This window comes from Haemaphysalis longicornis, unplaced genomic scaffold (assembly GCF_048455015.1).
Source record: "Haemaphysalis longicornis isolate Haplotype H1 unplaced genomic scaffold, Haemaphysalis longicornis Haplotype H1 scaffold_6, whole genome shotgun sequence".
Lineage (NCBI taxonomy): Eukaryota > Metazoa > Arthropoda > Arachnida > Ixodida > Ixodidae > Haemaphysalis > Haemaphysalis longicornis.
Window position 1 is genome coordinate 44,945,833 of NW_027526407.1, and position 23,472 is coordinate 44,969,304.

Genomic DNA, 23,472 nt, shown 5'->3' on the forward strand with positions numbered 1-23,472 from the left:
ACGTCGAAGTAAAGATGGATGTCCTGTATACGTACTACCTTCGTGCGGAATAGCATGAGGCGCTGAGAAGGAGCGCTCGGCTATGGTGAAAGCTTGATGGTACACCGGACCTGGGCCGCATTCGCTACTTTAAAGGGTGGCATCGTTTTGGGCATTTAATTTCTTATTACACTTCAGTGCCACCTCCAAGACAGAATATTCTCGGCGTCTCCTTTGTAAGAGAACTTTGAAGGAAGCCGAAAACAAGTCCGCGACTCTCTCCAAGCACTATGTTATGTGCTCTCTGAAGCAAAGAGAATAGTAGAGAACGAGTGAGGAATACAAACTGATAATTTATACAAAAGAACAAGCCAGCCGAGCTACAGAAGGTGTGCTATTTCTGTTAGAAGAAAAAGCAATTTATCTTTGGTGCCCCTTTGAAACGATATGTAGCACCAACTATCCTTCGTTTCTGTGTGGTTGTACTTTTGAAACATTATTTCTCCAAGTTGCCAATGTTACACGAATTGACTAGGTGCTTTCTTTAGGGACAATACGCTGGCTGTGGTCCCACATTGTACGTGCTACGTCTTTTTTTATTTGTGTACTACTCCTAATGCTCATCGATACCCATGCACCGTGTTCATCCTAAATGACGTTCCACATATTTCAACGGTTCCCGAAAGCGACATGTATTACAGAAACGGCATTGTTATGTATATCCTATGCCATTGAAGCGTAAATAAAACAAGCTACTATGCCCTATGCATCACTGATGAGTTTTGTATTTCTATTAACAAGAAGAAAATTACGAGTTGTTCTTTGTTTAACAGCTGGATGGGAGAGAACTTCAGCGAGATTTGTACCATGACAGCCGGCTACAATCATCGGTCATCGTCAAACAGGTTAACGGTGCTGTGGAAGTGGTAAGTTTTTCGAAAGCAAGAATGCTCCAGATAAACATGAGCAATTACCGTTGGGTGTTTAGAGTACGTGCAACGGAGAGTAAACTGTGTTCAGGTGGAGACAAACAAAATTGTGTGCGTTCCTTGTGTTCGGAAGGAGGAGGGCATCCTAGTACAAGACACCGTCGGATGCGGCAGCCAGGCGACCCTAGTGGCTTAAGCCAGTCGATTGGGTCCGGGCTGGTCAGCGCGCCAGCACAAATTGCTGTAACGATGGCGTACAATTTTGCCATATTATTTTAATTTTTTCTGCATTAAAATAGAAGGGGCACACGTATCCGATGGTTACAACCGTTACTTGGAAGCGCACTGTTTATATCAATAAATATATAAAAAAACTTACTGATTGGTTATCTACATTCCTGCCGACCTGATAAATGATGACTCACGATGCTGAGTATTCCTATAAAGAAGAGCAGATGGAAGGATCAACGTAAAACGTACATATCAGGAAAAAAATATTTGTCGAGTTTGGGGGTTGAGCTAGAGCAATAGAAAGTTCTCACCAGTGTCATAAAATTATAAGATGTAATTTTTTCGGGGTAGCTATGACGGGGTCGAAATGAAGAAATTTTTTGGGGTAGGTTTTACTAATTTAAAAGAAAAAAATGCACACTTTCACGGTGTGTGGCGACGCATATTGCGTAAAGAAGCAGTGGCCTTAAAACGGGCCTGTGAATTGTTAACTCAGCTAACATACGAACAGGGCTTGAAGTAAAAACTGTTTTAAATTAAGTCTCTTCGCAAAAGAGGTGAATGTAATTTCCAATGAGGTTAAAATCTACGTTCCTCCAGGAAGAATAAGTTTATTAATATTTAATTACAAATCGCTACACGGAAAAAACACGTAGAATGAAATATACGCGAAATCTGAGTGCTTGAATGAGCACTATGATTAGGCTGCTGCTCTAGGCAATTGAAAATAGTTGTGTAATATTTCATCACACTGGATTATCAGTAATAAATGTAGTTTGTTCTGCAACGACCTTCAAATTATGGGGAACGTTGATTTATTTTTGAGATGTAAATTCACGGGTCGCTATTACGTGGTACAGGCGATAATTCGACGAGTTACGTGTACAAACCTGTCGCAATGCTTTTCCGCATAATAATATAGGGCTGTAACTAAACGCAAAGGCAACCAAAGCAAATCTGCTCTTATAGACAAAAAGCCAAGCATTTATGCGCAAGCACAAGAGCGCTCTACTTTATGAAAGGCAATGTAACCAAAGTCAAAGTATGAAGGTGACAACATCCCTAAGTGAAACACATAGGCACACAAGCAGCACAAAAAGTATTAATAAGATTAGAAGCTTACAGCGTAGCGTCACTGTTCTAAGGTCTTAGCAACACTTCCAGTGCCTGCCGTAAAGACAACTACTTGTTGCCGCATTATCTGGCAAGCAATAAATTACACCGTATGATTGATTGAAATAAACTTTATTTCGAAGTTTATTTGGAATAAAGTGTTAATTTATATTATTCAATAACGAATTCCTAAAATACTCATCCCGAAATTGTTAAAGGGGACCAAACCCAACCAAACAAACAACCGAACAAGTTTTACCAGACAACATTTTCAATTCTCTATTGGTTTTGCAAGGCCTTACAAGGACAGTTTAAAACCCCGAAAGTTCTCATCTGCGAACTTTTTTGCAGCGTGGAATTTTAAATCATGAACTGAGGATAGCTCCCGTGGCCGCCGCAAAACGGTCTACTGATGGAGCCACTTTGCACAAAGTCTTCAAAGTCAAAGAAAGGATGAATGGCCCAGCACAGCCTGGTAAGCACTTTTTTCCCAGAAAACAATATTTAAAATTCAAAAATCTGACTTTTATAAAAGCAATTTTGAGGGAATTAAACAAAAATACATAAAAGGATTACGACATTTTCCCTGTCACCGGCTAACTAAGTGGGCCGGTAAATACACGTATATTAGGCCGAAAATTGCCTAGCTGGTGCTTAGATGCTGGTTATTTTTTGCTTTAAGGAGTACTTGAAGTTCTAGTGGTTAAATATTATTGAGCTAAAACTATAACCAGTAAGCGGCAAGGTACAAGCAAGAATTGTCTGTAGAAAAGTGGAGTCTAAACAGCGAGAATAGCTTGAGCCCAAAGAAATATCTGCAGATAGTTGTGAAAAAAAGAATAGACACAAGCACACTAGAAACTCCTTTCGAGATAAATAGGCCATATTTCGCCAATGGAGAAAGTTTTGTCTAGCTCAAAATGTAATATTTAGCCACCTACGCTGTGTAAATCGCCAACAAAACACTGCATGCTCCCTTCCAGCCTTGTGACTAACCGGAGATTGTAGTGCAGAGCGAAACAACTAATCAAAGGGCACTGAACTAGTCTAGATGCCTTTATGACAATAACGTAGATATTTGTAATATTCATTCCTTCAGCAACAAGAAAGATAGGTGGTATTCGTCAGCAGCAATCACATTTTACTCCGATGCAATTGTCCCGAAAGAAACTTTGATGCAGTACATCATATGCTGTTCAATATCTCTAAACCAGAAAGGCTATTTTATAACCATAGAATATTTCATTCTTTGGTTTGGGCGTTTCTTTTCTTGGTAATAACTTTATGCAAGACGGAATTGTTATGGGCGGAGATAGTTTGAGAAATGTTTATTAGTGCTTTTGCGGAGGGGAAGATCCTATTTTAAAAACTGAAGAATGCCCAAAGATCCGAGTGTTAAAAAACGCAGTGCGGCACTAATGATGTAAAAAAAATGCTGTATGCTGAACCAAAATACCACCGCGAAAGGTAGCAGGGATAGAGAGGTAGAGCAGGTACATTATGGAAACACTGTGAACATTTAAAGTCATGCTGGTATGTTGGATGGATGTACATGTTCATCGTAATGCGGTCGGCAATAAACACTACTGTCCTACTTGAGCACAGCAAAACAATAATGAACACGCCGCATACAAATTGCATAGACCAAAACAGCTTTGAAAGAACCCTGCACTAAATAAGGTCTCATAGTTCATTGCCACAGTCATTCAAAATATACTTCTTCAGTTTTTCAATTTTTCACTCAAGGTAACTTTTTCTTAGCGTGCAAAAGCCAAGACAATCTAAAGTAAACCCTTTCTTACGATTTATTTTATGTGTTTCACGTACCCTCAAGCGCATACCCCCAAGCGCAACAGGTTACGTAAAGAAGACAGAAGAACAGATGCAAGTAGAATTTTCTAACGTATCATAACTACTCCCCGCCGAATGAATCTTACATTATCTCGGAAATGGTAAGCGAATGGCCGAAGACGACTTTCCTTGCTGTGTTCTCATTTTTTCAGTTCCCTTGTCACCCCGCCAGCTGGAATCATTTTGGCCACATATGCAACCGGCTTATGGTATGTGTGTCTTATTTGAAGTTATTTTCCTCCAATGCAACCACATTTTAAAGAATGGGGGCGACTTTAAAGTTACGGCATTGGGCGGTCATTCGATACATCTTCGCTTCGCCAGGCAGACAGTCATTTGTTAAACAGAATAGTTTTTGAACCTTTTGTTCAAGGGCTATTTCATTAAAGGCCGGAAGGCCTAAAGGATCCAAGGTTCCAATCATGATTCAATATTACACATAGACTCCATGGTGTGAGTGTTACAAACAATTGCACTTCCAAATAGACTGGCCGATTTTCAGAGGTAGAAACTAAACAATGCTTCCGAATTGAAATCCTCGAGACATCATCCATGAACGAATGTAAATTACACGTACTGTTTAACGTTGCTATAAAAAAGGCATTATTCGGTGCTAGCGTGCGATCGAAGCACAATCTTTCGCGCAGATACCTGCTGCAAGTGCAAAAAATGAATCCCGTCAACGTTTGGTCTTCAACGTTGCCTTAAGAACGGCAACCAGTAGTCGCACCGGGGATGGCAACGAACTCGGGAGAAATAGCCATGACGTTAGGTATAAACTGCTGACGTCGTAAAATTAAGAAATCCTTACTGTGCCTAGGGAGTGTGAAACAGTCGGGCGCAGTCACGTTGTGTGCCCAAATTGACGGTGAGTTCCGACAGATTTATTTATTTGGAGCGTATAAGTCAGCCGTATCTGCTTCAATATTCTGGAAACTACAGTAAATTTCCGATGGTCTTGAGTTATACTTTTGTCGCAGGCTGAAGTATTGCCAGTGGGTAAATAAACAGGGATCTGGAGGATGGCTAAATGTTACACTTTTGAACTAAAACAACATATCGTTCATATTCCTTCAAAACAAAGAAAATAAAGCTGGTTATAGTAGAATGTTTGCTTTTATGCATTTTCGGGTGAGACTTACCAGATTAATCAGCACCCTCCGCGGTAGCTTAGTCGCAAGAGCATGTATGTTGCTTCAACTTTGTTATACTGTGCCGTGCACGGAGGCAAGTTCGAGTTTGGCCGCGGTTGTTGTTTACTTATGAAGGGTAAAAACGAAAACGCACGTCTTCGATATTGTGACGCAGCTATTGATGTCGACGTGGTCAAGAAGATTTCGGAGCGATGTACTACCTTCACCTCGTAGCCAACCCGGCACTTTCGGGCTAAAAACGTCCATAATAAAGAAATCTGCGTGTTTATTCATTTATATTTATTAGGCCCCCGGGTCACAAAGCTTTGTTGTGTATCTCTACGTTTTTAAAATGTCAGCAACAGCTGAACAAACACCCGAACATGAATTTTAACAGCACAGTTGTTTAGCAATTGGTCAATGCCGGCGTTTCACCAAATGCAGTGTAACAGTATAAAAAGATCCGGCAGGATTCGAACATGTGTTCGCTAGATCAGCGGAGTTAGAGGCAGTCGTCTTGCCCACTAGGCTACGACCATTTACTGTAATTTATTGCCGGTCTTTGATAAATAAACACAGATGGTACAAACAAGAAAAGGTACTACGAACTAAACCTGGTGAAAAACATACCTTGCGTAGAGCGGCCAGCCGTAACTACGGCTTGGCCTTGTGATTGTTTTCACAGCTACACGTAGTAACGGTCGTACACAACCCTTCCTTTCACATTATTTTTCAGCCTGGCTTGGCCTTGATTGAGTGATTGTATAGGGTTTAACTCACCGACGCAATGCAGGTGATGAGGCGCGCAGTAGTGCAGGGACTCAGTATTAATTTTGACCACCTGGGGATTTTTAAGTGCGCCGAAATCTCGCATGCACGGGCGTTTTTGCTTTTCGCCTCCATCAGAAAAGCGGCCGCCACGGCCGGGAATATAACCCGTGTCCTCGTGCTCTGTAGCACAACGCCTTAGCCCCTTAGCCACCGCGGTGGGGGGCTTGGCCTCACACGTACAAAAACCGTTCAGGTTGGCAGAACAACGCTGCGGATCCTTTAGATGGCCGTTAACATTTGTGGTCTTTGATTGCGATTGATGCACTGATAAGTGACAAAATTTCATCACCATAATCCTGTTTGGTGTACACTTCCTTCAGTTCGCAAACATTTTGCTCAAAGTAAGAACCCACTAGCCTGGCATTGTCGTCATGTTTCTGACAGCCATTCTGCTACGCCATGTTGCATAGAGGCCGATGAGAAATAATACATTGTAAGGAACATCGTTACATTCAATTTCAAGAAAACGTATGCCTTTCGGTGTCACAGGAAGTCCCTTTTTGCGAGTCCGTGGAGGACGTCCCAGAAGAAGACGGCGTCCAAGCAATCGACAAAAACATGTTCCAGGCTTTCTGGCTTTGTTACAGTGTTGGGGATCTCTACTCCAAAGGCAAAAACAACCCGCTGTAATCAATCCCCATTAGGAGTGGCAAGGTCTTAGTGTGCAATTTAAAAAAGAATGTTTTCACTCCTGTGGGTATAATCATTTTCTTGGCGCGTTTGAGCACTTCATGTTTATTGCCTCCGAGATATTTCATTCTATACACTTCTATACACTGGTTTGGGACACAGAAGTTCTCCGTTTGACTATAGGTACTAACTCATGGTCATGACCTGGCCGGAGACTTGATTACGACCGTGCATTAGTGCCCCACAGTCAAACCACTTACTCACTCCGCTGCCATTGTGGGGAGAGGAATCACGCCACCTCACCGACACAGAACACGTGATAGGATACCGTTGCACCGGCGGGTGCTAGTTTAAGTGTGCGCGTTTCGTTCGTTCGTTCTGCTTCTTCGATTTGCTTCTTCTCCGCCAAGATGGCAACCAAGATGGAGTAAAGGTCGTTGCGGCAACCAAACAGAAGCAAATCGGCTGCAATCGTGATGGTCGTGAAGGTTGCGTACAGCGTTTCTACCTTCAAATCTAACGTGGTAGTGTGAACTTCCTTCAGTTTTATAGTTTTAGGGATGCCATTACAAGAAAAGTTGTGTTCGTGTATCACATGTTTCCGGGATGAATGCGATTGTGCTTTCCAAAAATCTTTCACGTGTAACCGAGCTATGTCAACCTGGTGAGGAACTTGAGTGAACCATTTACTGATCGGTACAATAGTTTTTGATCAACAGTCAGAGTAGCGTGCTTTGTGATATGGTAGGCGCGGCAAGCACCCAAAGTCTACCAGAACTGACACAAGATCTCAGGTAGTATCTTTGTAGAAACCTACTTAAGTCGCTGCTTCCTATTATAATGTGTTTCCCTACAGAAACATTCACAATAAGAAGGAAAGGTTGTAAAGACAGGCTCATCGTATCCTCCTTCGGGAAACCATGTCGGGCTGAATGAATTAATTCAACAGGAAGTACTACTTCTAAAAACGCAATAATTCACATTGCAAGTGCAATGGAAGCAGAAGGCACTGAACATGAAATATTTATTTGGCAAAATGAAGAAGCATACAAACCACCCCTTTTTGTTGGGGGTTCACTTGCAGCTTAAACGCCAGAAATACATATGAGGAATACGCAGCACAGTGAACAAATGCTTCCATATAAGGTCACGAGTGGAAAATCCCACTCTTAGAGAACTCGTAATATGTCGAAATATAGTCGTTATTTGATATACTCGGTGCATGAGTCCTTGTGGCGTAACTCAGTACGCTAATTAAAGAAAAGTTTAAGCACCTTCTCATATCTTTATATCACGCTTCAATCTTTTCTTACAGGCGTCGTCAACGTAAGGGAATTTGCCATGCGAGAATTCGGGGAAATTCAAATTTCTTATAGTTGCCCTCATACAGCGGCATGCACTAAAAATCAGTTGGCGCGTTTAGTTTTCGAAGCCACGCAATCAGTCACAAAATTTGTGCGGGGAGAAAGCAATACATGAATACAATGCGAGGTTCCAAGGAAGAAACAAAACGCCCGACTGTAATATTTCAGTACAGAAGTCTATGAAATGGAGGCTGAAATAATGTCAGTCGCGAATTGTCTGCTGATCGCAGGATTCTAGAAGCTGGGTTTCAAACGGGACTATTTTTGATTCAGCGTAATGGTGTTGGCGTATACGTGTCCAGCTTTTTATTCTTGTAGGGTGATCTCTAAAACCATTCTAGGACAGGCGCAATGAAATTAATATTAGTTATCTATTATATAACATGCGTGGAACGTTGGAGTTTCCGAAGAATAAATAAACCTTGAATAAATACGCTTTGCAAGAAGACAAGGTACATGTTTAAAGATAAAAACATTTACATTTCATGAACCTAAAATTGTTTGGGAAAGAAAAAATCAATATCTTTTCTGGTTTTCATGTTTTTTTTCGCAGGTATTTCAGGCCAAGGATCCGATTTTTTTATGGTCGAAGTATGCGTTGTTACCGGAAGGTCTTACCGAACGGCGTTCCAGACAACCGAAGCCCTGATTCAATACCTCGCCATAATGCTTAACGCGGTACGCAATTCTTTCTCCACTGTATTAAAACCTTTCGTCAGTTTTTCACAAGACATTATTACATAGGTCTTGTTTATATTTACTAAAAAGGTAATGCGCGGTTTGCAAACTGCGCATCGCCCTGTCTTTTGTTTGTGACGCCCTCAATTTCACATACCGTGAAGTCTATTTCCGGCCTTTCCAATGCGGACCTCTACATATACCAAGGTTTACCTCGTGTTTATAATATTCTTGGGCTATTGTGACGCTTGTTCTTGTTTAAAAAGCACACTTTGGTGGTGACAAAAATGGTCTGTTCCTAAAGTACATTGAGGAATGAATGAAATGAACTCACTCTGCTTCCATTCGAAGACAAAGAATATTTGCGCTAATCTTCATGTTCAGAGCAAGTCGGGTTCCTATTTCCCCCTGCAGTGCGTTACCTTCCCATGACCCCCGAGGTTTCATTCGTCTCGCAGTCTGGGTGTCCAGGTTGTCCGTATTACTCGCAAAAGTACTGCTCTATTCTTCACTTCCTACCCCGTAATTGCACTAATAGATATTCTTGCCAATTAGGTGGTCTTGCCAATTTCGCTTTAGTTTCTTTTGTTTCGGGTCAAAAGTAGGCATTTTAAAGACCTTGCCGTCCGCTTGGCCGACGGGCCTTTACCTCGAGCTTGATGGCTTGTTCTTTTTTTTTCTTTTCGCCTGCTTTGGAAGAAAAAAGACATTACTTGGAATCTTTAGATGAAACTTTCAAGTGTTTAGTGTTGGAGCGTCCACTTCTGTCCTTCTGCTTGCGTATTCAATGCAATCGTTTCTGGTCAGGTGCATTATATATGCTTCTAGATATTTTGAACAAAATAGGATTGAGACGTCTGGACTCCGATTTTTGCGCCAAACATGGTGCGGAAGGCGGGTCAAGCTCTACTTCCGAATGTATACACGCTATGTTATGGAATCATTGCTGCGAAGCTAACTGGACTTGATGTTATCCATGCTTCCTAAAAAGATGTAATCGTAGCCGAAGATCGCTTCTCCTGCGCTACAATGCAATCCTTACATTGCTGAAGCCACGGCTCACTGCTCATGGCGCGCTTGCTGAAAGATAGCGGCTGGGGAACCTGTGGAACACTCACAGCAGTTTTAACGACGCCGCAGTTGTTTCTTGTCACCGCTTACTCTGCTTCCAAGGAGGTCGTCGCAGCCTAACGCAATCTGCAGATGTTCTCACCGACTTCCTAAGTGGATCAGTGGTTAAGGTGTTGTTCTGCTGAGCCCAACGCCGCGGGTTCGATCTTGACCATGATGGCCATTTCTCGAATGGGGGCGAGCAGCAAAAACGCCCGTGTGTCAAAATTCCGGCGCGGGGTAAAGGTCCTCTGGGTAGTTAAAATTAATCGGGGTCCGTCCCCTACGGCGCACCTCTTAGCCCGGCTTTCGTTTTGTCGCATTAAATATCGAATATTTTTATTTTCAACGTTATTCTCTTAGCTGGGTCTCAGCCTAATATCCACAGTAATTTAGAAGGAAGCACTTTGTTTTCCTCTATGTCCGCCCGTACGTTTCGATCATTGTGTTCGTGAATCTAAAAAAGAAAATAGGTGTCTTGATTTCCCTATCCGATAAATGATGCGGTATAAAAACATTTTAGCTTCACGACCACGTAGGATGAGGTTATTTTTTGCTGTTTTATAAGCGGTTGAGTTCGAGCCGCATCTACGAGCGCGGAATAGAATCCCTATGCAGGTGTTTGTTTTCATCGAGAAACCTTCAACAATGGCTGAACATTTGCACGTCCGATAAGTTGAAAGACTGGAAAATTTTGGTTGGGGCGTAAATTTTGTTCTTTGAATGTGCGCAGAATATTTGTTTAACTAAATGCAATATTCAATGATGTTGTTACTGCTCGTTCATTGTGATTCCTCCCTGTTGCTCCTAATTATTTCTAACATTGCTTTAGGGTTTCTAAAGAATGAGAATTATAGGAAGCTTTCTTTTTTGAAGTGTGCTAAAGGATGATATCTAATTACATGCCCTATAATGATGGACTGTCTGTTGAACGTATGCTTTTAACTCGCTCACTGATGGTCCTGATCCTGTTTGTGAAAAGCACGCTTGCGGTATTTATAAACTGAGCTCACCTCGCGACGCGGTGTTCGTGTTGAAATGTTTTACAAAATTGGAACAGCGTCTTAGATCGAACGTCTAGCCTAATTGACGAGCCGAAAATATTGTTTCTGCCAATAATTGCAGAAACGTTCTTAAACGATATAAATGCAGGCAAGCGAGGTCAAAACCAATCCTAAAAATGTGCGCGATAAATTTTTTGAACTTGAAGCTCCTTGCGCTGATGCACATCTCTCCGTTGCCTGTGCTGCTGCTGTCAACACACACGTCAAAAACTAAAACGCGATATTTTTCAAAGTTGGCCAAACTTCTGACTTGCACAATTTGCCGGTGCTCTCTCTCTTACCACGCTGTCAAAAAAGCAAAATTTTCAACGGATGCGACACCGATTACAGATTGGTAGGATTAGTTTCATTGGTGGTCACTGTAATATAAATGCCGCGCTGCTTGCGCGGGCACCTCTCCTTTTCTACTCCTTCCTGTTGCAGCGTTTTTCCGGCACTCATAACAAATGTTGCTCGTTATACTCCGGAAAAAATATTTTGTAATTTCACAGTCAATTTTTGGGGCAAACGAGAGATTACTTACGTGGGCAGAATTTCCAAATCCCAATTTGAATGAAAATTTCAAAGGTACAATAAAGATTGTCAAAAGATAAAAATCTTTGCCTAGCTATGTGAATAAAACAGCTCCATATTACAAACGCCCATTATCGAAGAAAGGTTGGTTGCAAAGCTGAGCAAAATTAGCAGCAAAAAAGAAAGCGACACGCAGCCAGAGGCCTGAAAGCACTGCGGATGTTGACTGTAAAGGCGTACGTAATGCCAATAACGTAGAAGCAATACAAAACATCAAAGTGTATTATGTGGCAGAGTTGAATTCAAACTGTACATTTATACTGGAAGGCAACATCCGTGGCCCTTCAAAATAGGCATACTGTTTTCAGGTTAGGTGACTGAGTTCGATATTATTGTCGCCAGTGAGCATGCCCGGACATTTCCAACACTCTCCTGAGGATGCCTTGTAGAACTTTTCTCTGAACAGAAGAACGAGCGAAAAGATGTGATTTTAATTTTCCTACGTATATTTTTTTCGCATTAGGTTCGGCTAAGGTACGTGGATATGGTCTATCCGAGAATAAGCTTCCAGCTGAATGGTGTTACCGCGCAGCAGGTAATGTCACTTTTTCTGGCTACTGCCGCAGATTAGAATCTCCTGTAGAAACTTTGTCTTAAGTGTACATGTCTGAAATTGGAGGTCCTGTAAATGTTGCTCTCGGAGCATTTTAGAAATATAGTGAAAGGTATTAGATACTGTCATTCAATACATTATTAATGATCATATGACGCCTAGTTTAGTGTGTTTTTATTATGTTCGGACGTACAGTAGTCATGAAAGGATAAATTTATTATCAAAAAATCCTGGTATCAATGATACAACGTAACAACCAGAAACAATTAAACAAGTGCAGTGCCTGTCGCTACAAAACTAATAGAGCGCGAAAGCTGCCAGTTACAGACACTTACAGAAACACATAAACAGTTTCAAGTTGATTGTAGACAAAAGATTAACATACAAACAATTTAGAGTTGCTTACAACCAAAAGATTAACATGCGAGGAAAACCATGATACAAAAACATTCGCTTCAAGAATGTAGCAATATACAAAACAGGGTTGGTTTTATGTCACAACGGGTACTGTAGCGCACTAACACTCAATTCTAACACCAAGATCAATTGTTACAACGAAAATCCCTAAGGACACAGGTCTGGAAAACTGGCATGAATAATAACCCTTTTGTTTGAAACCTCAATAAACCGGGTAGACCAATGTCGCAAAAACTCTTCCTCACCCAAAAGGGCCAACTCGCCTTCCAAAAAGGTCACGAGGTGTTGTCTGAAGAAGGAAAGCAAGGGCCACTGCATACGTAGCCTGCGATTCTGTGCTACAGCCCTGCAGCGATTACGCCATAGTATATAATCGCCAATCACTACGAATAGTTTGCCAAGGGGAGTGCCAGGGCACTGTTCTCTCAGTTGATACCGTGCAAGCCCCAAACTTGGAGCGGCACGGTGTATGATGCGCCAAAAGCAACGCGCAACAGTGCAGCTTGAGAACGTGTGAGCCGTGGATTCTGGTTGACCGCAGTTGGGACAGGAAGAGTTCTGTGTTACTCCCCAGCGAAATAATCTATCTTTTGTGGGAAGGATTCGCCACGCTTTTTGCCACTGGATGTTTTTGGCGTCCTCTGGTAGCCTACCTGAAGTCAGCCGTAACCAGGGGAAATCTGGTGGATCCACACGTCTGCCCGACCTCGCAGTAACTATTTTTTCACACAGCCTGGCAGGTTGTTCATTCACAAAATCGAGATCAGCATCCAGTGCACGAATTTCCTTTGCTAAAGTAATGACGGCCTTGAACAGTCTTGACGGGAAAGCTGCACTGGGGTACAGGTTTCTGGCCATAGTTGGACAAAGAACCCGTCTAGAGGAACCGAGAAAGTACAGGATCAAAGGTCTGCCCTGAGCTTCTACGTCACTGAGAAGTGAAGAGACGACTCTAAGGGCCAACAACTGGCTCATGAGGTCGATGCAAGGGAGACCATAACCCCCAGAGCGACGTGGGAGGCGCAGGGCATCTCTCGCTAAACGCTCCGTGCTTCCATCCCAAAAGAAAGAAAAAATGTCGCGGGACACTTTGTGCGTAACAGGATTGGGAGGCAGCATAATCCTGGAGACAAAAAAGAATTGAGCAAGAAAAACGCATTTAATCAGATACGATTTCTCCGAAAAAGAGAAGTTGAAAGACCTAGCCCGGGCAACATTCTTTTGAATATCCTTAACTAACTCGGGCCACATGTCTGGAGAAACACCTTCTTCGGTAAATTTGACGCCGAGAATCATCAGGTCTCGAACTATTTTTAAGTTATGAATGGGGGCGAGTGTAGCGTTTCCCAGAGGGAGAATAGCACTTTTTGTGGCATTTAACTCGGCACCTGAAAGTCGAGCGTAAGACTTGAAGTCCCCTAAAACAGCCGTGAGGCTATCAGTGTCCCGGATAAAAATAGTGACGTCATCTGCGTACGCAGACACTTTAACCGAGCCTTGTCCGGGCAAGGGGAGACCCCTAATTTTGGGGTTATCAACGAGTTTTCTGATGAAGGGGTCTAGACACAAGACAAACACAAGCGGCGACAAGGGGCATCCTTGTCTGACACCTCTATGAATTGCAATTTCACCCTGCACCACACCATTAATGACCAGGTCACTGGATAAATTATCATACAATTCTCGGAGAAGCTGAACAAATTCAGAGGGAAACCCATATGCCTGAAATATGGCAAGCAAGTATGAATGATTGACCCGATCAAATGCCTGTTTTTGGTCTAAAGAGACACACAGGCCTGCAATACCAGTTTGGTGCGTATAGGCTAGTATGTCTCGGGTTAGGCTAAGTGCCGAAAAAATATTTCTGTATGGGACCGAGCCAACCTGTTGGAGTGAGAGGAGGTCCGGCCAAAGGGCTTTAATTCTGGATACCAAAAGGGAAGTTAAAATCTTGTAGTCCGAATTCAAAACGGTTATTGGCCTGTAAGAACTCGGGAGAGAGGGGTCTTTTCCTTCTTTCAAAAGTAAGATTAGACGGCCTCTCTTAAACGAGTTTGGAAGCCGCTGATCTGCTAGGATTGAATTTATAAGTTGCACTAAGGAAGAGCCTAATTCTGCCCAGCAACGCTTGTAGAATTCCGTTGGCAAACCGTCCGGACCAGGCGCCGATCCGGTTTTCATTCCTCTTAAAATGTCGTATAGCTCGGAACAGGTTACGTCCTTCAGTATTTGGGAGTGTATGCTTTGTGGAACCTGAGGTAGGGAATTTGAAGCAGAACATAGTTGTGCTACCATGTGTCTTTCATCTACCTCGAGCGAATCTCCCGCAAAGACATCAGAAAAGAAAGAAAGAAACCCTGATTTTATAGCTGATGGGTCTGTGGAGACGGTGTTATCCGGGCAGCGCACACACTCTATAATGTTTGGAGCTTCACGCGTCGCCAAAAATCTTTGAATTTCTAAACTACCGTTGCAAGGACCATGAATATTGTAGGAAGCGGGTGGTTGCATTGTTTCATTCAGTTGGCGTTTGTACCGCTCCCTAAGGATGCCAAGATATTCGCTCATTAACGGCGTTAGTTCTTTATCATATCTAACTATCCGGATACGCTTGAGCGTATTGTTAAGCTCAGCTGTGTCACGAACCTTTTTTTGTTGGCCAACTGTTTGAGCTTGTTGCCTCCATATGGATTTTAAACTGTCCCACTGTTGTATGCTAACTTCGACCGGTAGGGAAGAAGAAATATCTGCTTTTAAGGACAATAAAGCTACGTCATCTTGCAGTATTCTAGTATCAAGCTTCCAGTGCCGGGCGCCATCCAGTCTACGGTGACCTGTAAATAGGCACAGGAGCACTGGGTAATGGTCGGAAATGTAACCGGCCATACTAGGGAATTGATTTACTTCAATGTTTGACACAGCCGGGATTAGGTCTGGAGTTATATAAAACCTGTCTAGTCGGGACATTGAGGAACCGCGCTTCCACGTGGGAGAGAAATAATTTCCGCAATGGAGCAGCCATACATCCTCCAGGTGAAAGTCTTGCACTAGGAACCCGAGTTCGCGTGCGTTCCACGTCGGTCGTCCCTGACCCGGCCCGCGTACATCACGCATACTATCAAGGACGCAGTTGAAATCTCCGCAAAGAACTGTGGGCACGCGCTCCAAAAGATAAACCCCTAGGCAACGAAAGAAGTTGTTTGTAGCTGTCACGCGTGCAGGAGCATACACGTTAATGATCTTAAAGCGGGCACCAGAAAGAGAAAATTTCAAGACTAGCAATCTTCCCTCACTATCTGTCGAACTAAAACTGGAGCAACGGATGGTGTGGTTGAAGATTAGGACGCCCACCCCACAGCAGTGGTTAGACGCCAAAGAAAAATAAGACGGAATATTAAAGTTCTGCTGAAACGTTCTGACGTCTTCAATAGAAAAAAAGTTCACTTCTTGGAGGAAGACTAGATCTACAAAATTTTCTCTGGCAAAGTGAATCACCTCTCTTTGTTTGTCACTGTTTTTAAAACCTTGGACATTTAGGGTTAATATTCGAAGCATAATTAGAAAAAATAAATCACTAGCAGGGCTTTTGTTTGTTAGCCTAAAACAAAGCAACGGATATTTTCATATGCTAAGTTGCAGAAGGGTTAGCTTACAAAGTTACTTATACAGCACTGCGATAAATGATATTGACGAAGAGCAAGGGCGGCAAGACAAGATGCACGCATAGGAAAGCGCTACTATAAACTGGCGTTATTTTTCTTATCGAAAAGCGTTGGAAACGTAAGCAAAGGAAGAAAACACCCTATATCGCCACACAAAAGCTAATCTGAGTTCAATTCTTGGAAGTTGTGATCGTCATCTTTTTTCCCCTGGTCTCGCTCAGAGCTCGTCTCCCGCGCTCGCTTTCCTCTCTCTCTCACTCCCACTCACACCAGGCGTGTACTTCCGCAAAAGTTAGATTTCTTGATCCTAAAAAACTTCGATGGCTGGGTGACGCATGCCCAATAACTCTCCGATGCTATACTGAAAGCTTCTATAACTTCTCCGGTCGTTCGGTTGTGGTAGCGTGCCAACATTGTTGTCCCTTCGAGGTGTGGTTAGCATTTGCATTTTTTTTTTCAATCAGCGACCACGCGCTTACGAGCTCTGAGCGAGACAGCGACAAAAAGAGGTGACGATTACAACTATCAAACAATTGAACGCGGATTTATTTCTGTGCTGTGATTGAGTATTTTTTTATTACGTTTACGTTTCCAATGTTTTCAGATGGTGTCGGAAAATAAAGCCAGTTGATAGTGACGCTTTCGGATGTGTGCATCTTGTGTCGTCCTTCCCTGGTCTTCGTAAATATCAACTTAGCGCAGTGTTTATAAGTAGCATTATATCAACTAGCCGAGAAGCAAGCTCTCATTGATTGCAAAGTTGCTGTCATGTCCTGAACAACTGCAGATATTGGGGATAAAAAAATATATTGTTTACAACTATGTCATGAAGGTCGTCTTTACACGGCTTTCGCGTTCTAGCAACAAGAAAAATCCCTGTGTATATTCACAAGAAATATTTCTAAGAAATGACAACTGTACTAAAATGTATTTTTACTTTTAGGACGATGCTTTATTATCATACATACAGCAGGGCTTGGTGGACGTCAGCCAGACACTGAAAAACTTGAAGAGATTTGTTAGTTATGGACAATTTCCGGCATGCGACATCGTCTTCCTGCTAACAGAGTAAGTTGCTCTTGACACAGCAGAAGAGTGTCAGAACATTGTCTTCCACATGAATATAATTTCTGCCTCGCCGAGACAAAAGTGGATAAAGAGCTAGTGTCGTGAGGTTGCCAGCACTTGCTCTGCAGAAATACTTACACATATTGGTGTATTAATGCTGCCCTTTGCTGTTGGTTTTGATACTGTCGCTGTACACCACATTCTTAACCTCATCATCGCACTTTACTTTTTATTTATTTCAATTCTTGTGGCTTCTGCACGGCTTCATCCTAGTGTCCCCACCATGTATGGCCTCTGGGCCTTCATCTCTGCAGCTTCTCCGATGAGGGATGTTCGCTGCGGGAGCCCCTTCCAAGCAAGTGCGAAAACACTGCCTTCTAGGGGGTTAATGGAGACCTAAGCCCCTTGGCGCAGCGGAAATTCCGGTCGAAGCACTGCCGAATTGGCTCTACCGCCACTGAATCAAAACATTCGTTGTCTAATCACCAAGTATTCCTTACACTGACAAGAGATGTCAGTGACTCACTGACTCACATTGAGGAGCAAGTCATCCAGCGCTTCATCATGCGGGTTCCCAATCTCCTCTTTTGTGATGACACCGGTCGCGTAAGAACCTTAGAGACACGTTAAGAGTTCTCAAATGGCACTCTCCTTTCTAGATGCCTTTTCGCACATCTTGAGAGAGCCATTGATAAAGGAGAAACTGTGATCTTTTCTTGCACTGGCAGTTGTGAGTGGGGTGGGAATTTACATTATGTTTGAGAGAAATCACCACGCATAAATAAGTGCCTATGGAAGTTGGTAACCGAACATCCCTGTTCTGCATTCCTAGTGCATCGTTTTGCCAGTGGTGTGGTTAAGCACAGATGATGGCGTCAGCTGCCGTTGAAGAGACCGCTAGCTATGGTTTCTCGCACTGGCTGCCAAATAGAACGGCTTTTTTCTCACTTGCGCTGCTGAGCACGAGGTCACGGGTTCTATACCCGCTCGCGGCGGGCACACCCGTGTGTACGAGATTTCGACGCGCGCAACCCCAGGTGGCCAAAATTATTCCGGAGCCCTCCACTGCGGCGTGCCTCATCGACTGTGTTGCGTCGGCGCGTTAAACCCTACCATCCATCAATCAATTTTTTTCTCACTGCCACGTATCCACTCTATTTCTTCCAATTTCGTATTTTGTACAGAAAACAACCAGAGATTTGCCTTAAACAAGGCAAGGGCGTTTTTCTGGACACATGTGCTACTGTGCTTTCTTCCTCAGGTATGAAACTATACTCCGGAAGCTTCGAAACAAGTAAATCGAGTTTTTAAGACATCTCTTGGTTTATGGCCTATCTGGTCTCCCCTGTGCTGTAGATAATAATCTGTATGCGGCACAATATCCACCAATGTTAGTGGTTACGCCATCATTTATCTCCCTTTAAATCGCTCTGTATTTCTCAGCAATATGCGGTACAATCGTCAATATCAAAGTTTATGACACTAGTTCTATTTTTTCCTGACACTGGAGAGAATTTTTTTACGGTGGGTAGTTTTTAGTTATGATGATTTAGGCCGCAGACCAAGCTTTTCATGTAACGGGAGAGAAAAAGGCTGGCGTTTTAACCCATGACAGTAATTGTTTCGCTACAGGAGAACGGGCTGTAGACGCAGTTAGTGCTTTGTGCATAGCCATATTGGCTCTCCCAAGGAAAAACCCAGGCCAACGTAATTTAATAACATCCGCCGGAAGCCCTCCACTTACGTTCGCTCTGTCTTTGGGTTGTTCATACGTACCAAAATTACGTACTAATTAGAACGTCTCTTTGTTTCAGGCAAGAGTTTGCGAGTGTGACCGACCAGAAGGTTGACAAGAGCGTAACCGGTGAGATTACGTTCTTACTTACGGTCAAAGTGCTTACGCTCAAAGCGTAAGTGCTTTGGATTGGTGGCGAATTTCTGAACTTCCGCGTTCTCACTATATTACCGTGCCGTTCGCAAATTCTGAATTCTGTGAACTGTGTATTATCTCTATTGTTAAGCAGTGAAGTGAGGTTAAATCGGCATCATAAGGAGATAGCTGTAGGATTTGCCTGACTACAAAGATCATCTGTGGCTCGATACTGGTGGAGAGGCTGGTTGAAAATTTAATGGTTGGATCATTCGTTCTGCTAGTAAAGGGCTCTCGGTGGTCATTAAAACTTCAATGACGACAGCAATTTCTATGTCAATAATTTTACCTTAGCTAATGCGGTGCTTGCTTTAAAGTGATTGCTTTAATTCAAGGTTTAACGCGCCGAAGCTACAAAGGTGATGAGGCGCGCAGTACTTGAGGGCTGCGTATTAATTGTGACCACCTTGGTATCGATCTCTAAAGTTGTGTGGACACCATACTTTAGCGTTCTGTTGTGTAGGCTGTAAACAATACCTCTGCGCCCACTTGTAATAAAAATCGAACAAAAGCCGGTCGCAGTCAGCACAGAAATAGCTACCAGGCATTTCTTTCGACAAGTTCCGGTTTCGGTCACCGGCAGTACAGATGGCTGTTCTGGGCACGGTTTGGTTGCGGGCAACGCCAGTACGTCACACCACTCTGGCAGAAAAAAAAATGCGAGTTGTAACGTGAATTAAAAACTCGTGCAATCGCACGCTTTTTCAGGAGCACCGTACGGTGGTCTCACGTGATCGGCGTTGGCCCGCCCGGGCTAGCGGGGTAAACCGGGACGCGGAAAATTTTAAAAGTAATTGAAAAATTTGTGTAATTAGTCATTATTTAGCGGTTTCATTTTTAATTGGATATTATCTGAGTTAGTTTCCGTTATTTAACTAAGCCTTTCATTAGTTTTTGAAAAGATAGCGTTAAGTCTTTACCACTTTGCCAAAGTTGTCGATGCCATTGGGACACCCGGCCAGACGAAATGAGACTACCAACAGCAGGAGCGCAGGAAAGTGTTTCCGCTTCCGGAAGCGACTACTCGACGTCACCGAGATCCAGCCGGTTCCCAGGACGCCGACTGTCTTTCGTCACGCTGATACCGATTTCACTGACGCTGGCCATCTAAGGTAGCTCGCGGCTGAGACAACTAAAATTGGTGTTTGATGTGTTTACTCGTTCCATGTGTCTGTCCTGTGTTATTACTTCGGTTTGTCTTGCCCACCGGATGATGCCTTTCCAAGGTACTTTAAAGAAAATGACGAAGTCAAATTATAATTGTAATCTGTTTAAGTAAGTTGCTCGAAATACTTAGCCCGATATATTTTCAAGGGATTTCTACTGAGCGCTCAATGTTTACGCCATGTACATTTCAGGCCTTGCTTATGTTGGAGGCGTATGTAAGGCTGATAAGGTTGGTGTCGGAGAAGACAAGCCACACAGTTACGATGGAACATACATATGGGCCCATGAAATGGGGCACACGTAAGTTGCAAACGCTTGTTGTTATTACTGAATAGCGTATTGAGGTTGCAGTATTCAGAGTACTTTGGCGTGCTCGAGTAAGGTAACAAAATATGTGTTTACAACTTTTTTACCCCATGTGAGAGAAACTCGCAGTGCTGCAAGTCTGAACAATCTGCCTCTCCGACCAGAAATACTGAAAAGAGATTTCTGCCGTTTCTTTGCTTGACATTAGGCACCCTTGGGTTTCCCACATACGACTTAGAGCCACGGTGGATTATCGCACCGCGTAAAATTAGGGTCATACGTTTCTCATTAAATTTTTCATTTCATTTGAAGTAGCTTGCATGACATAAATGCCCGAGGTTGGCAGCATGAATTGATAAATATTTGGAACTTTGAATGCAACTATCAAAAGAACGTAGACATTTTGAGATTATCACTAACAAAGGCAGATCGGCCAAACGTGCCCACACGAAGATTTTTGCGTGCTTATGAGGACTGCAATAACCCCATTCGCCAAGAATAGCTTATATCGAGGGTGAATCGTAAATATCACCAAGTGCAGATGACAAAAAAAATGATTTCTCCATACGTAACAATGCAAATACGGATAGGAAGCATCGTGGCGTGGCTCCATAGATTCCACAAATTTGCGGTTGAAATTATTCCTTGGAACAGCAATCATTTTCATTTTTCACGTAAAAACCATTCTCATAACAGCAAGCGGCAAACGCATCTAGGCGGGTTTTCCCGTTGAATTCATTTGGGGAGTCGAGAGTTGGATTTGGAGAGTAGAATTTTATAAAAACTTCCGAATGTAACACAGCCTGAAAGCCTGAATAAAATACATTCCATACTGTGATGTGTGACGAACCACTTATAATATTGTATGCGCACACTGGTGCCCTGCGCATGCCCCTCACCCTCATCACTACCAACAGCCAACTATACTCGGGTTCAACTTTCTGTGCCAATGCAGAGAAAGCTACGGAGGGGATAGCAGCTAACTGGTCTGTGTTTTTGCACCAACCTAATTACAGAGTGGTTTCGGTTCAGTTTCGGCGTGACAGAAACGCATTTGCTTCAGTCCATTTCGTGGCATGAGCTCCGTGTTCGAGTGGGCTAAACCACGATCACCGAACATGCCGGCACATTGGCGTCTCCTTCCCCACGCTTCATTTGTTTGTAAACACAAATAAAAGTTTTACCTGGAGAAGTAGGACCGACAGTCAACAATACCGCCTAAGTCTGTATCACCCAGAAGTGAATTTTATAAGGGCAGCAGTTTTTAGGGCATGCACGTATTCGGGAGCTGAAAACTGGGCAGCACCATCGACACGAGAAGCGCGCTTACATAGCACGGCCGCGGAATCCCGAAAGAGAGCACGCACACACGCATGCGCACACGCTCGTTTACACCGGCAAGTTAGCTAGCCAAACGAATTGCGTTAACGACGGAGAGTGCCAGTTTCGTCAGTCTCACTTTAGCATACACGTCCCGAACCACTTGCTTTGTTTGTTTTGACAGCGTTTGCTTCTCAATGTTCTTAAAAATCGTATGCGGATGACAAAGTGGCGAGCTACCCGAGGAAAAGGAAAGTGCCGTCGACGGAGACCCCATGTTTCGTTTGGAAGGGAACCTTTGCGACGCTAGCAGCGAAAGACGCAACCAGAAAACACGAAACTCTAAGAGTAATGCTCTCTGTTTCGCATATTCTGCCTCATAATTTTAGTGCCTTTATCAATCAAAGGCTAAAAAATAAAAATATACAGTTTTCAAGTTCTTACGTTACAGTAGGCAATTATTTCTTGTCGAACTACTTTTCAGCGGCGCAGCGAAACCACGTGTTTCGGTTTCGTTGCCTTGACTGCATTGCCGCAGAAAGTAGTCCCGGAGTGTAGGTCCACTGCAGAACGAAGGCTTCGCCCACCGACCTCCAACCGTTTCTGGCCCGCGCCGGTCGAGTGCATTGATTGCCTCCTAAATTCTTTATTTTTTCCCTTCAACGAGGAATTGGCATTCCTTTTTTTCTAGACCCGTATTTCGGTGTCCACTTTGTAACCCTTGGAGTCCACCGATTGTCATTTGGCCAAACTACGTGTCCACCCAAGTCGATTCCTTTTTCTTTATTTGAACTATGATATCGTCAACTCTAGTTCTCTGATCCGGGTAGCTCGTTCCCTGTCCCTGAGTGCTATTCCTTACTTAATTCGTTCCATGGCGCATTGAGGGGCATACGTCTTCTTTAAAGTTGTTTAGTAAAGCGTCACGTTTGTACTCTTTATGTAATCGCCGGCACGACGCATTCATTGTATATTCTCCTTTTGGTGATAGAAATAGTTTACTTTCACTATTTTGAAGTGTTTGCCGAGTACACCAAAGCCCACACCAATTCTGCGCAGGATTTGTCTCTCGTGGTTGGATTCACCACAGACGACCGGGCCAAGGTTCTTCTTCTTGTATCGCTTCGTTACATATGCTGAAAAGGGTGATTTGGGCATGTGTATTCATCATTACTTGAGATTTTTTCATGTTTAGTTTAGCCCCACGGCCTTGCTTTCTGCATTTAGTTCCTGATCCAATTTTTGCTGTTCTTCTGCGGACTCGCTCAGCAAACTACATCGTCTGCAAGCCTCAAATGGCTCAACTATTCGTGTTGCCCTGGCATGCTTCTGAACCGCTTTGGCGAACTGGTATCTCCCTGTTGTACTCCCTTACCGGTCGGGAATTCGCCGCCGCTTGATGTCTCAAGGATTATACTGCCAGGACATCTAAATCATCTAGGAGGTAAAATTAGGTGCCCGCTATTCCTTGGACTTTCAATGCTTGCAACACTGATGTGGTGCTCATTGAATCAGACGCTGCTTTCTTGGTCTATAAACGCCATGTAAAGAGGTTTATTATTC

General features: G+C 43.2%; 1 protein-coding gene across 1 annotated transcript in view; it reads left to right on the plus strand.

The window, feature by feature from the left end:
* The window catches only part of LOC144142548 (venom metalloproteinase antarease TserMP_A-like), a 52,739-nt gene that overhangs the window by 9,027 nt on the left and 20,240 nt on the right, over positions 1-23,472 (plus strand). Inside the window, exons 3-10 of the mRNA XM_077674133.1 lie at positions 813-905; positions 2,604-2,727; positions 4,256-4,312; positions 8,615-8,739; positions 11,950-12,021; positions 17,062-17,186; positions 19,001-19,050; positions 20,475-20,583. Coding sequence (XP_077530259.1) covers positions 813-905; positions 2,604-2,727; positions 4,256-4,312; positions 8,615-8,739; positions 11,950-12,021; positions 17,062-17,186; positions 19,001-19,050; positions 20,475-20,583 — 755 coding nt within the window. The remainder of the gene's footprint in view (positions 1-812; positions 906-2,603; positions 2,728-4,255; positions 4,313-8,614; positions 8,740-11,949; positions 12,022-17,061; positions 17,187-19,000; positions 19,051-20,474; positions 20,584-23,472) is intronic.